The sequence below is a fragment of the Pleuronectes platessa genome, chromosome 10 (assembly GCF_947347685.1).
Source record: "Pleuronectes platessa chromosome 10, fPlePla1.1, whole genome shotgun sequence".
NCBI lineage: Eukaryota > Metazoa > Chordata > Actinopteri > Pleuronectiformes > Pleuronectidae > Pleuronectes > Pleuronectes platessa.
This window is the reverse complement of record NC_070635.1, coordinates 17,427,278-17,440,488: the sequence shown is the minus strand read 5'-3', so window position 1 is coordinate 17,440,488 and position 13,211 is coordinate 17,427,278. Positions and strand designations below refer to the sequence as shown.

The following is a 13,211-nucleotide window of genomic DNA, read 5'->3' as shown; positions in this document are numbered from 1 at the left end:
TCATGCCGTTACATTCCCCTGCGACAGTGAGCGGGTCATCTCTGTGTGCACGAAGTAGGTCTTGAGCTCCCCTTTGCCCTTGACGTTGATGATGCCTCTACAAGAGCACATGTAGCCGAGGGTCAGGAGGATTCGACTCGTCTCTTCAGTCACCTGCAGGGAGAAGCAGACGGGTTATGTCCATTTCGCTTATTTTACACGACTGGATTAACTTGACCTGCGGGCGAAAACACTCAGTGCTCCACAGCAACACATTTCCACGAGCTGAGGAAAAAATCTGCCGAGCATTAACCAAGTAACTGTTGGCATGATGCTTCCTCAGCACCAGACACTGTGTTGTATTTTATCACACACAATCTGGATTTTTAACCAGATTGCAACCTCATGTGAAGTAAAGGCGGCAATCACATCTACTGAAACTGTATTTTTTTTTAAATCCTATCATGGAGAGATAAAGAGCAGATGAATACAAAACGCCACAATAAAATGTCCTGTGGGTTTTCCAGTAAAGGATTGTGGGTAAAATGACTCATTTCTCATTGTTGCCTCTGCTTATCTGGGAACATCAAGCTTGGAGTGTGTGCGACAGCTCTGCAGTGCTGCTGCACCGCTCAGCAGATGTCTCTGTCAAATGTGTGCAGGTAGTCAAGTGTAATACAGCGTTCCACGGCCTGAATGACAGGCAGGTGAAAACAAGCTCTTATCAGCAGTTTGTCAATCGAAGACGCCACATGACGCCGAGATGGTTTGATGTCCTTACCGCCGTTAACAGCGTGAAAAGAAGAAGCGTTCTATCGTTTGAACATCTGTGCCGATATTTTATTAAATGTCTACATTCAAAAATGGAGCTGTTGTGGCTGCTTTGGAAGAAACACATTTAACACAGTGTGATGTTCGGGCATCAAACTGGTTCCTTGTTCGCAGAGGAGAGTCGCGGCTGGAGGGATCCTGCACTTGTTGACACATTTCCCGAACTGAACCTAAAATGAAAATGTTTTCCTAATTTCACAGGCAACAGAGCTTTTGTTTGTTTCACCTTATTTTCCTGCTTTAAGGCATCTGCTGTAAAATATTCCTGAAAACAGCTGGAAACAAATGTTGCTCCGACAGTCATTTTGAGAATAGGTTTCACCTGAGGTTTGTTTAACACTGAGGTGTGAGCGTGTGAGGATTCACAGCAGCTGGATTTCACTCATATTAAAGTACTAGACCCACACAGACACACACAGACACACCCATTGCAACACAGGAAGAAGACATCAGGCTCCGGCTACACTGAGCTGTAGCTGTAAAGTGGGATCATGGGATACGGTGGTAATTACCTGTATTTTCCCCAGGACCCCCGTGCTGTCCATTCTGCTGGCTACATTCACTGCGTTCCCCCAAATATCATACTGAGGTTTCTGGGCTCCAATGACTCCAGCGATCACCGGGCCGTGGTTGATACCTGAGAAATACACAAAACAATCAGCTTCGTGTGTCACTGCGTGTGTCAAATTAGACACGTTTACATGGAAACCAATAATAACCTGATGAAGACAATAGCCATGTAATGGTATAATCGATAATCCCATTGTATCATTCCATTGGAGATTTCACAGAATTTTGTGACATCTACGTTACAAACCGCTTGACACCACAAACTCTGGGTTCAAGGGCTGAGACATAATGTTGAGATGAGTCTTGATCACAATCTGCTCTGTAACATTTAAACAGGGATATGATGGAATATTCTATTAGCAACTCATGTAAACATGATCTAAATAATGAATAAGGTCAACAGTCAGAATATAAGTGTCCATGTAAATGCGTCCTTTCATTGCGAATTAGGCTCAAATGGGAGGATCCTTCCCTCTTTGGTGACAAACTGTTTTTCAGAGCGGTAATGGCACCGACAAACAACAAGACGTCCAATGGTTAGGTATCAAGCTTCCAGTCAACTTAACGGCTAACGCTACACGTTAAAAAGTAACAATGGATCTTAAACCTTTCACGTTATGTCCAGCTTCAGCTCTAATGCTTTGCAACAACAACAAGGGCGGTAGGAGCTGGAGATGTCGTTCACATAAAAGCCTCTGAGACACAAAGGATCAGTCTCTGTGGCCCAGGTAGACCACGTCCTTCCAGCCCCTGAGACATTGACTCAGTTAATTCATTTTGTCAACCTCGATTTATTGTGTAAAGTAATATTGATTTAATATTATTTTTAAATACTTAGGATTTATGAACCATGACCTTGCTACTGCACACGCACACATTTTTAAAGGATAGGTCATAAAAGAATTGGTGATTCTGTTTCCATTTCTGATGTCACATGTGAACAATGTTGTCGGAGGTTTCAAATCCATTTTTGATATATCTGTTTAATTATTGAGTGCAGCTCCAAAAGGCCGTCGGCCAGGGGCTCGCTGCTTGCAGAGCAAACAAAGCTTTTCACAAGATTTCATCAGAAGATGAGACGAAGTGGAGGCTAAATGCGGCTGAACTTTATTCCCCCAAACGCTCAGGAGACCGGAGCTTCTCACAGCACTGACATGACACCAGGCCTTTTCACTCAGGCTTCTGAGTCAATTTCAAGCAATCTGGAAATTGCAGCTGTATAATTACACAGGCAACACACACACACACGCACACACGGTCACTGGTTTTGTCCTGTCCCAGTAGGTGGGGACTTGTATTCCTCTTTTCGGTCCGTCTGGAATCAGCGGGGATGTATAGTCCCACACGCTCACTGCTGAGTTAATGGGCCGTCCCTCTCTGTGACCCCTGCAGACAGGTTTGACTGTAACTACTCTTGTTGCACACATGGAGCCGGGAGCTGTTCTCCACTTCACCTCTGCCTCCACGCTTCAGTCAGTGCCTCTCTCTGCCGTTACGTTGCCATGACTATACCTACGTCTCGCTGACATTTTGTGAGAGTTTCATTTTCCTGTTATCTAGACAACTCTCACTCTCCGTGTCGAGATAAGGAAATTACTCCCACAACATATTGCTGCTCTATTAAAAGAAAAAGAAAATGTTTGTATGCATGCAATGACTACATTTACTATAATCTAGATTGACTTTGTACAGTGAACTCTGTGCTATTTAGTCAGACTTAGGCTGCATGAATGTCAACAGAACAATATCATAATCCCTCGCTGCAGCTCTGACATTTCATCATATTTATCTGCTGCATTGTGATGTCTGACAGAAGAGAAAGAAAGTCCATCATCACTTTGTGATCAATTACATTGTCAAACCTACAGGTAAAACTAGAAATACCCTCAGTACGGCACAGAACTCCACCATGGACCAACTCGTACCTTTTAAAATCACATTTAAATGTACTAGATCCAGATGTTTATTGGATCTGCAGTACATTTCACACATTAATAAATCATTCTCCTAAATATGTCAGATTTTTCTATAATCAAGGTTCATGAATTATTCTCTGAGAAATCAACCAAAACTTTGTAAAACACGATATCACACAAATGTAATAGGTTCATCCCTGAACCCACACAGCATTCTTCCACTATTTTTCATGGTAATCAAAGGAGAGTGTGGATGACTGTGAATTCATGGTGCGGTTACTTTCAGAAAATAAAACAAAGATTTGACAGAATGAGGTGAATGATCGGGGTACAAAGTGAGGTGGTCACATCCCTTCCAACGTTTCATGTCAAACTCACCAACTCTGAGTCTGAAGTCGTTGAAGGAGTGTCTGTTGATCACGTCCAGTTTCCCCACCAACGCAAACGCAAACTCCACCATGGTCCCAATGTGCATGTACTGCCTGTCGTGCTCCTGAGAGAGACACATTCATTTCTAATACATGTTTTTGTTTGTGTCAGTGAAACAAAAAATGAGAAGTGAACAATAAGAGCTGATGAGTGTATATACAATCGTGTGTGTGTGTGTGTGTGTTGAGCGTACCTGTGACGTGTACTCAGGCCCAGGTGATGCATTGAGGCCAGTAGCAGCCATGTAAGTGCTGCCGATGGTCTTGATCTTTTCCACACCGCTGAATTTAGGTTTGGACAGCAGCTACACACACAAACACAGACACACACACAAAACACAAAACAGCTAAAACAAATGAGAGCATTTATGGCTGAAGTGAAAACTCATGCTGTTTTTTTTTTTAAAGCTACCAGAACATCTGTAAGAACTACTGTATGAATTTGTCTTAAAATATCCGGATACTTTTAAAATAAATATCTTCCACATGACATGGACAGTACACGTCATACGAGCATTGAATCCCACAGGAGACGACATCCAGTGGTAATTGTAGATATTTACCTCGTCAAAATCAGCAATGATTTCATTGAGGAGCCGGAGGCACTCTAATCCCTCTTTGTTGACGTCAGACTCTGTGTAGAACTCTTTAAAGTCTGGGATGGAGGCGAACATGACACACACCAGGTCGTAGGACTGGTGGTACAGATCCTGTGTGACAGAACGCATGAGGGTAAATTCAGAGTTGAGAATGAACAGTGATCAAACAAGAAATGTAATAAAACGTCACAAAATGTTATTAAACTGAAACCGATAAAGCCTTGTGTTTCAACATGGATGAAATACAGACGGCAAGATTCTGACGTTAGATTTGGATTGCGTGAGTTTTCTATGTATTTTGGTTGAGAACATATTTGAAGCACAATTCAGTAAACCCATTAGTTTGTCAGTGGGATCACAGAGGCAGAAAACACACACGTGATAAACCAGATCCTGTTCAGGTGACGGGATAGAGGCCTTTCCTGAAATGCTGCAGCAGAAGCTTTTTAAACCAACTTGACCTCCAGGCCTTTTAAACTGAGATGTGAAACTTTACTTTTCACAGTTCACACTCTGAGAAACACTCAGGGGATGTAACAAGACACAGAATGATGAATGAGACGGTCTCACAGCCGAGCCAGCAGATTCGCCCACACTGTCTCCCTATGCTTCGTCAAGATCATAGGTAATTAATCCCACTGACACTACATCACATGACATTGCTCCATTATAAAGAGTTGAACATTTGAACACTGAAATGAATACATGAAGTTCAGCAATACATGTTCTCAAATAGCCATGAATTCATTTACAGTACTTTTAAATCAGCAGAAAAAACTTTGTGTATTTAAACTCATGTTCCATTCTGGCTTTGGATTCTTAATGCTTACATTATTTATTACCTCCACCAGGGAGGTTATGTTTTCATGGAATTCCATTAAACCTAGAAGAAGCATGTGGTATAGGTCAGGAAAGAAAATTATTAATTTGGATGCAGAATCAGGGGCAGATCCAGGATGTGTTTTTGGACATTTCTCTGGGAATAATTCAAGGACCTTCATTAGTAAAAACTATCTGTGGTGGTGGTATGCTTTCTACTGAGTGATATTCTTATTTACATTTTAGACCTACACACACACACACTGCATGTATTGACTATACTTGGTGTAGTGGATACAAAATCAACGTGATTTGCAGCACAGACATAAATGATGTACAAACACTGTTCCAGATCTATTGTATTGACTCGGAATATAGATTATGTTTGAGATAAGCTGCTTTGCAGAGCCTCGTCAAAGCTAATGGATCTTGGCATATTGCCACTGGTACCAAGAGACCTCTGTAAATATCGCAACACATCAGCTCGGACAAACTACATGATCTTAATGTGTCTATCAAGAAAATGAAATACATAACTACCTCATTCTTCCAGTTGCGTGCCAGGAAGTGTTCAGCCACGTGTGCCGGCAGCACGTTTTCTAGCAAAACCCGGTTGAGGTTCTCCATGGTTTCAATCTCCTCGCACTCTTTCTTGAACTTGTTCTTCCACAGAAAGTCTAACCTACAGTAATATTCATTCTGTTACAAGAGGACACAGAGGTGAAGAGACTGAAGGCACAGCTGTACAGCTTGCTTCAAGCAAGTCACAGAGAAAAATAGAAAAACAGCCACAAGTATCGAAACGTAAAGACAGAGAGAGGGAAAAGAATGAAGCATAGACAGGGATGGGCAGCATTTATTCTTTATGGGGGAAAGTGTTGTAAGCGTTAAATCACATATAACAAAGCTATTAAAACCCTGATCCCCTTTTGGAGGACACAGTAAAAAGAACGAATTATTGCAGGAGAGGTGAGACTCTATGTCGTGAAATTATTATGGGTTTATTGAGCAATGTGACAATTTCATTTTCTTCGATTTTGTGTGAAGCTGTCACACTGCTCTAACATAAAAAACAATCTAAGCTTGTTCCTGAGCTGCACATGGACTGATTTGAAAATGAAGATGCATGTTTACAAGATCACCTGAGTAAAGTGATCAGAGAAGGGGATAGGATTTGATATTAGAAATATAATGACTTCTTACATAGTGGGACAGAGACAAAGTGTGTAAACACATCAGAGCACTATGTGAGACTTAACAGAAATTGAAAAATGGCATCTATTATTTTCGACGCACAGCCAGTTGCACCTGGTATCTTTTCATTGAGCCGGGCATGTCAGTAATTTGTCTCCGCCAAATACGTTTATCAGTCCTTCAAGCTCAATCTGCTTATTATTCCTGTCCAGATTTGAGGCCCTATAATCAACATCCAGCAGCAATTGTTGCAGGAAGCTTTTAATCGCATTTTTCAGGTTTTGTGAGGCAGCAGGTCAGAAGCATTCGCAGAAACAGAAGCTCCCGAAGGGAATTCATAGCAAGTAAACAGCAGTGGGAAAGAACCCTTTTTATATCACACTAAATAATGCATAGACTGCATATGCTCTGTCTCCCTGTGATGCCACCACATGCGAAATTTACAGTTATTATTATTTATCTGCAGCTCAGACCTGTTTGTCCGCTCATGCTTTTTGTTATAGCGGCTCAGTGCCCGTAGTGGGAAAGACAAACATGACACGGTCGGGGTTCGATGCAGCACACAGCAGAGTCCAGGGGATCAGCTGCAGCCCATTTAATGATGAACTATGATGTAAAACAGTAATGTGACTCTGCACAAAGTGCTGTGTCACCATCCTGTGTTTGGGTCTAATGTAAATCACACAATTACATCTGCATTATTGACTATATGTTATCATTCAATATATACACTATATGGACAAAAGTATTGGGACACACGGCCATTGAATTCAGGTGTTTGATTCAGTCCCATTGCCATTGGTTGGACTAGGCCCCTTAGTTCCAGTGAAGGGAACTCTTAATGCTTCAGTTTACCAAGATATTTCGGACAATTCTATGCTTCCAACTTCATGGGAACAGTTTGGTTGAGACCCTTTTCTGTTCGAGCATGACTCTGCCCCAGTGCACAAAGCAGGGTCCATAAAGGCGTGGGGTCACATTTATAAAACAGTGCGTAGGATTCATACTAAAAGTGTACGCACGGACTAAAGCTGTAAATGGCGTACGCAAAAGAAAATTTCCAATTTATAAGACCATGCACACCTGAACGCACCACCTGGAAACGTTCTTACGCGGATCTGCCTTCAAATCCATCCCCCACCCGCCCAAATAAATGATCAATGCAAAGCACGGCATGAATATTAAATTGTGCTGCTGATCAATGGGCTTCCAACGTGAGCCCTGATGGAGTCACGGCATCAAGCGATGAGAAGAGGAAGCGAAACTTTCTGAACCTGACATCGAGGTGTTCGTTAGTGAGGTGGACTCGGAGGTGAAGAACGATTTTATGGGACAGTAGTGATGTCCTTAATAAAGAAAATACACTGATACTCTGCCGCTGCTGTGGAAAACACAATGTGTAAGAGTGAAGACCATAGAAAGAACAGAGCCTGAAATAAAAAAAAGATCGCAGAACCCCGCAACACTGTCACGGCTGTATTTATTTATTTAGAGCATCGGACCGTCTCTCACATCAGTGGATCCTAACCTCCACTCTGAGATATTAATTGGAAAGTTTCTTAATTTCTTGTAAGTGATCTCCTGTGCGCTCTATGCGCCTGATGGCACAGTCACGTTCACTGCAGTGATTTGATGATACACGCACAGTGTCAGAAGATATTATTAAAACCTATTAATGACTCGGCTCTGTAACTCCGCTGTTAAATGGAATCTAAACGTAAGTTGTTTTATATATTTTTTAATTAAAAGGAAACTAAGCTGTCGGTTTTAATATAAATGATGAATTGGATCAATAATCTGCTTCAGTTCAACCCCTCACGTCTGCATTGCCACTTTTCCGTCTCCAAAACGTTCATACGCATGGGTCAGAGCTTGCGTGGAAACACACACATTTTCCCGTGGCGTACTCACGTTGCAGGCCCCGTTTTGTGCGTACGCAACGGTTATAAATGAGACACCTGGTTGGCTGAGTCTGGTGTGGAAGAACTTGACTGGCCCTCACAGAGCCCCGACCTCAACCCCATCGAGCACCTTTGGGATGAACTAGAATGGAGATTGCGAGCCAGGTCCTCTCATCCAACATTTGTGTCTGACCTAATAAATGCTCTTCTGGATGAATGGGCAAAATTTTTCCCACAGACACACATCTTATAGAAAGCCTTCCCAGAAGAGTGGAGGCCAAGGCCGTACTCTAGCTCCAGAACACATTACCACCCCACAAGTACAGTGAGTACCCTGCAGAGAGGCATAATCTGAAGATAGCTAAACTAAAGAAAACACAGCTCTCCAGAATGACCAGTCTCTGGTCCCTGCATCTCTTGGCTAGTAAATATCAGCGTCCTCCTGAGTAGCAGTGGCCTTGCTGTTGTAAATCTGTCCCTGAGAGGCTAGAGGGAGAGCCAAACAAACTGGTCTCATGATGAGTCTCCTCCAGTGCGACACAGCAGCCAAAAACATTTACTGACTTATCAGCTGTGCAAAGGGTGTAATTCATCTACAAAATAAATGGGAGCTTCTATTTTTCACCAAATATGCAATTAAATGCAACCTGGAACCTGACCTGGGAGTAATCAAAAGTTGTTATGCTTCTACTGTGGCAAACACAACATTAAACTCAAATGTTTCATGCATGGGTTGAATATACATGTAGCTGCTTTCAGACATGCACTGTACTCCAGACATTCTCCTGAAATTATCCTGAGATGCTGTATGTGATAATGCACATGTCAGTCGGAGGCGTCAGAGTTTTTCCCTCCAGGCGTCAGATTGAAAACTCCATGTGAGCCGCAGCAAAGAATACAAAGATAAAACACAGGCCATAGCACAGGGAAAAGAGCCATTGCAAACTGAGAGGTAATCATGAAAAAAGATGAATCAAGAAGAAGGTACAGTGTGTAATAAAACTGAATGTGTTCAATGAAACCAGCGTGAAAGAAAGCAGACTGCAAAGGTTATGTCGGAACTAAGAGCCAAGCTGAGCTGTGATGTGAGAGTGTGCAGCAGAAGACAAGACGATAAGGTCATTCAAACTATTATAGTGTGGACTTACCTGTCTGGCAAGCACGAGCAGAGTGATGAAGAAGATAAAGAGGGAGATAGAGCCCATCTTCTTCAGGTCTTTGAGAACGCCTGGTCTTGAAGGGCAGAAAGAAAGAGGAAGTAATGCGGTTTGTGAGCGGAAAAAAAGAGAGAGAGGACAGTGAAACGTGACGAAACCAAAAAAAGGATAAAAGGGGGTGAAAAAGTAAGAGATGTGATCATTTAATTAAAAATCCAGATTGCAATCAATAGTCTGTGTTGTGTCACATGATTGGTCAGCAGACCATTCGATTCCAGGCTGTCACTTGTTTGGCTGTCGCTTCTGCTTTGTTGTGACAAGAGCTTTGTGGACGTGCCGAGAATCTCTGCTTCAGCTCCACTAGAAAAACGTCTTCATGATGTGTAAAGCTCCAGCACTTTAAATCCACTAAACTCTCGTCTGTCCAACATCATATCAGTATCCAGGGCAGAGTTACAGCCGAGCAAGTTACTGCTGTTGTGTGTTTGTATTGAACATGCACGGAAGAAACCATTTAAAGCTTCATATTACATTCACATACTGATTTGGATACCGCACATGCTGCACACACTCAAAGCCCAAACCCTAATGTATTATTAAAAAGTTTTTAAATGCACAGATTGTATCGCTTTAAATTTACAAGGAAAAGTTTTTTTATTTAAAAGCAGTGGAGTCCAATAATCTATACTTCAGGTTTTGAATATATGATGAGACTCTTTTCTGCGAGCACATTTTACATATTAATGGACTTTCACTTTTATCTGGGGCCGAGCTGAGCGGACCAGAGAGAAATCAGCCTGCAAGTTCAACCCTGTCCCTGGTCAATTGTCAAATCAATTCTCGTCACCCAACGAATGGCTGAATGACTGAAGACAGCCATAAGGTTCGGGGGGGGGATTGGAGACAATGAGAGATGGGAACAAGCAGACAGACAGCAAGCGCAATCAAACTCTTTAAACAGACAGCTCTAATATATATATATATATATATTTTAAATACTGAAATAACCAAAGCTTTTTAATTTTCCAATTTTTGAGTTTATGTTAAATCATTTCAGCTGCTTTGAACATGAAACTCGATCAATAGAGAGACAGGAGGTGCTCTTCTACTGGAAACCACACAGTTTAGTCTTGAACCGTCACTTGATGACGGGCATTGTCTACTGATGCTGACGACACCACGAATTTTTGTTTTCAGAAGTTTAATCCGAAAAAAACTTTTATTTCCAGGAGCAGCTTCCAGCGACTGTATGATTCAAAAAACGTCCTTGTTTTCTCCGTAAAACCACAACATGTGCTGTCATAATGTCCAAGGACTTGTTTCATTATTTGCCGTCTGTGGCGCCGCTCCGGGATTTGTCTGTAGATGATGTCATCACTCATCTCATCTGGCTGCTCAGATTGAAAAACGAGAAGGTTAAGGTCTACTTTATTATTTTACTGTATAATAACGCTCACTTTAAAAATGGCCTCTTCAGGTCTCTTTTTGAAGACAGCTGATCTGTTGTACTGATCCTATCAGTGAGTTCAGTAATATACAGACAAGTCTCAGTGCATTTCATAATTTAGGAGGTTAGGAGCATTTATATTAGTTGATGCTAAAGTGAATTGAAGTGGACACTATCTAATGTAAACTAACTTTGTATCTGAATCAGAACCGGCACTTTCCAAGTGTGTGCACACGTACAAGCATGTTTATCTTTTCATTGAGTTTTGCTGTTCAATCAGCTGAAGGAATAAACAAACCACAGTGGCCACAAAGACCCAGTTCAACCACAGCTCTGCTCACTATGTGGCCTCGCTCGTCTCCACGTGGTGTTTGTGGCACATCCATGGTTCAGGAAATCTCCCTTAAAACGCCTCAAAGAAAATGGGTTTAATTAGCTCATTATGCAGTTCATCCTTATTAAGCAGCTAATTCCCTGAGCTGATGGCAACACAGACTGCTCCAGGAATCAAGAGTGGAATATAAAATGAAGTGAATGCTCTTCAGAGGGGAAACGACTGGGGCGTGTGAGGAGTGTTATTTATTGTGATAACTAAAACTCAGTCGTTGAATGTACTATGTTAAAATCACAAAAAACTAAACACATCTGTTTAGATCCTAGGTCTACTAAACATGACATCTTAACCATTCTCACTAATCAAAATAGATGTTCAGCTGTGGTTTCTCTTTTAGTCGCTTATGATGAATTGTTGTTTTTGTGTCTTAACTTGATTTTAGCCTTGGGTTGACTTCAAACAATTTTAATACATTTTGAGTGACAAATGCATTGATAAGTGTATGTGTCTCCTAATCCAATTTTAATGAATTTTAGTTTAAGTTGCTCGTAATCATATATTGTATCATGTCCTTAGATGTCTATAAAGGTGAAATTAAATATATTTAATCCAATCAGACAAGTCACTTTCAAATGTTTATTGCAACAGTAGAACAGGTTAGTGTTTGGTGGCTAGGCTCCAACTTAATCCCCCCCAAATAATAATAATATCCTCATAATTTGTATTGCAGTTGTTTATCTATTAAGACTGATGCTGCAGATTGTTATTCTCACTTTATTGGATTATTTCCTACAGTTTGACCAAGATGTTGAATTCACACCCTTGGTTTAATACATTTGCCATATAACTGAAACATTTTCTTAAAATATGTCTGTTCCTCATTTTATTTTTTTCATTGATTTTCAATGATATGACCACCCCCCCCCCCCCCCCTCCACACACACACACATTCTAATAGACAACACAGAGACATTTCTACAAACAGCCAGAATGTTACATTGTTACATGTCACCCACTTGAGACTAAAGGTGGAGAGATCCTTGAGACCATTGGACCTGACAGACTGCAACTTCCTCACATTTGACTCAATCGTCTAAGCCACACTAACCTCATCATCACTCAGTACAGACTCCGACGTGACATTTATATTTTCACTGACCTTACATAAAACAAATGCTCGCCACTTTTCCACCAAAGCTGCAGGGAACCCACCCGAGTTAATGTGATGTGATCAGGCCTCACTGCTGAGAGGAGGTCAGACCAGTTGTGTTGCTCTGATCGTGAATGGTGTGCTTCTTTGGTTTAGTCAGAGTAATCAGGTGTTACTAAATGGTGTCACAATTTGTTGTCATTGCAACAAATTGAATGTGTTGGTGAAAGTGAGCGGACAGGAAAAGTGTGTGAGGAGCAAACAACAGTGAGGAGATGAGACAAGATCATTTAGTTCCGTGAACTGTTAACTTTTAAGTTTATTTAGGCGTTATTTTGTTACTTGTCTTTTTTTCCTCGGATGGTGAGAAGGAATCAACACTGATTTAATGAGTTGGCACGACTTCTAATAAGCAATACTTTTTCTGTTAAACTAAATGGGTGTAGCTATGTTTAGTGATAGGTTGAAATAATGCAGGCTACATGCACTATGTGTGGATAACACCAAAACTGACTTAATGATTCACATGTAAACTGTTTATATTTTCTATTTTCGAGATGTTGCTGAATGCAGGTGTGAAGGAAAATCATGATCAAGTCTTTTTTGGCCTCAGTCCCATAACCAAGTCACGGCTCTTTGATAATGAGTTTCATTGAATTTTCTTCTTATTCTATTCTGTGCTTTAGAGCCACTACAAAACAGTGCATGTATAAGTATGCACACAGTTTTACTTTACATCGTTTCCCAGGTGTCTCTCATTCGGACACTCGAGTCCTCCTGCAGTGGCCAAAGGTTCGGATCCCAATCAGCCATTTGTAGCATGTCCTCCTACATTCTGTCCTCATTTCCCAATCACTGTTCTATTAATAATAAATTCCCTCACACA

At 41.3% G+C, this 13,211-nt stretch overlaps 1 protein-coding gene across 1 annotated transcript in view; it reads right to left on the bottom strand.

The window, feature by feature from the left end:
* adcy2a (adenylate cyclase 2a) overlaps positions 1-13,211 on the bottom strand; it is a 52,741-nt gene continuing 39,530 nt past the window's right edge. Inside the window, exons 19-25 of the mRNA XM_053432852.1 lie at positions 9,386-9,470; positions 5,683-5,841; positions 4,288-4,434; positions 3,919-4,029; positions 3,675-3,789; positions 1,323-1,447; positions 1-153 (exon numbers count right to left, since the gene is read on the bottom strand). Of these exons, the coding sequence (XP_053288827.1) occupies positions 1-153; positions 1,323-1,447; positions 3,675-3,789; positions 3,919-4,029; positions 4,288-4,434; positions 5,683-5,841; positions 9,386-9,470 (895 nt within the window). The remainder of the gene's footprint in view (positions 154-1,322; positions 1,448-3,674; positions 3,790-3,918; positions 4,030-4,287; positions 4,435-5,682; positions 5,842-9,385; positions 9,471-13,211) is intronic.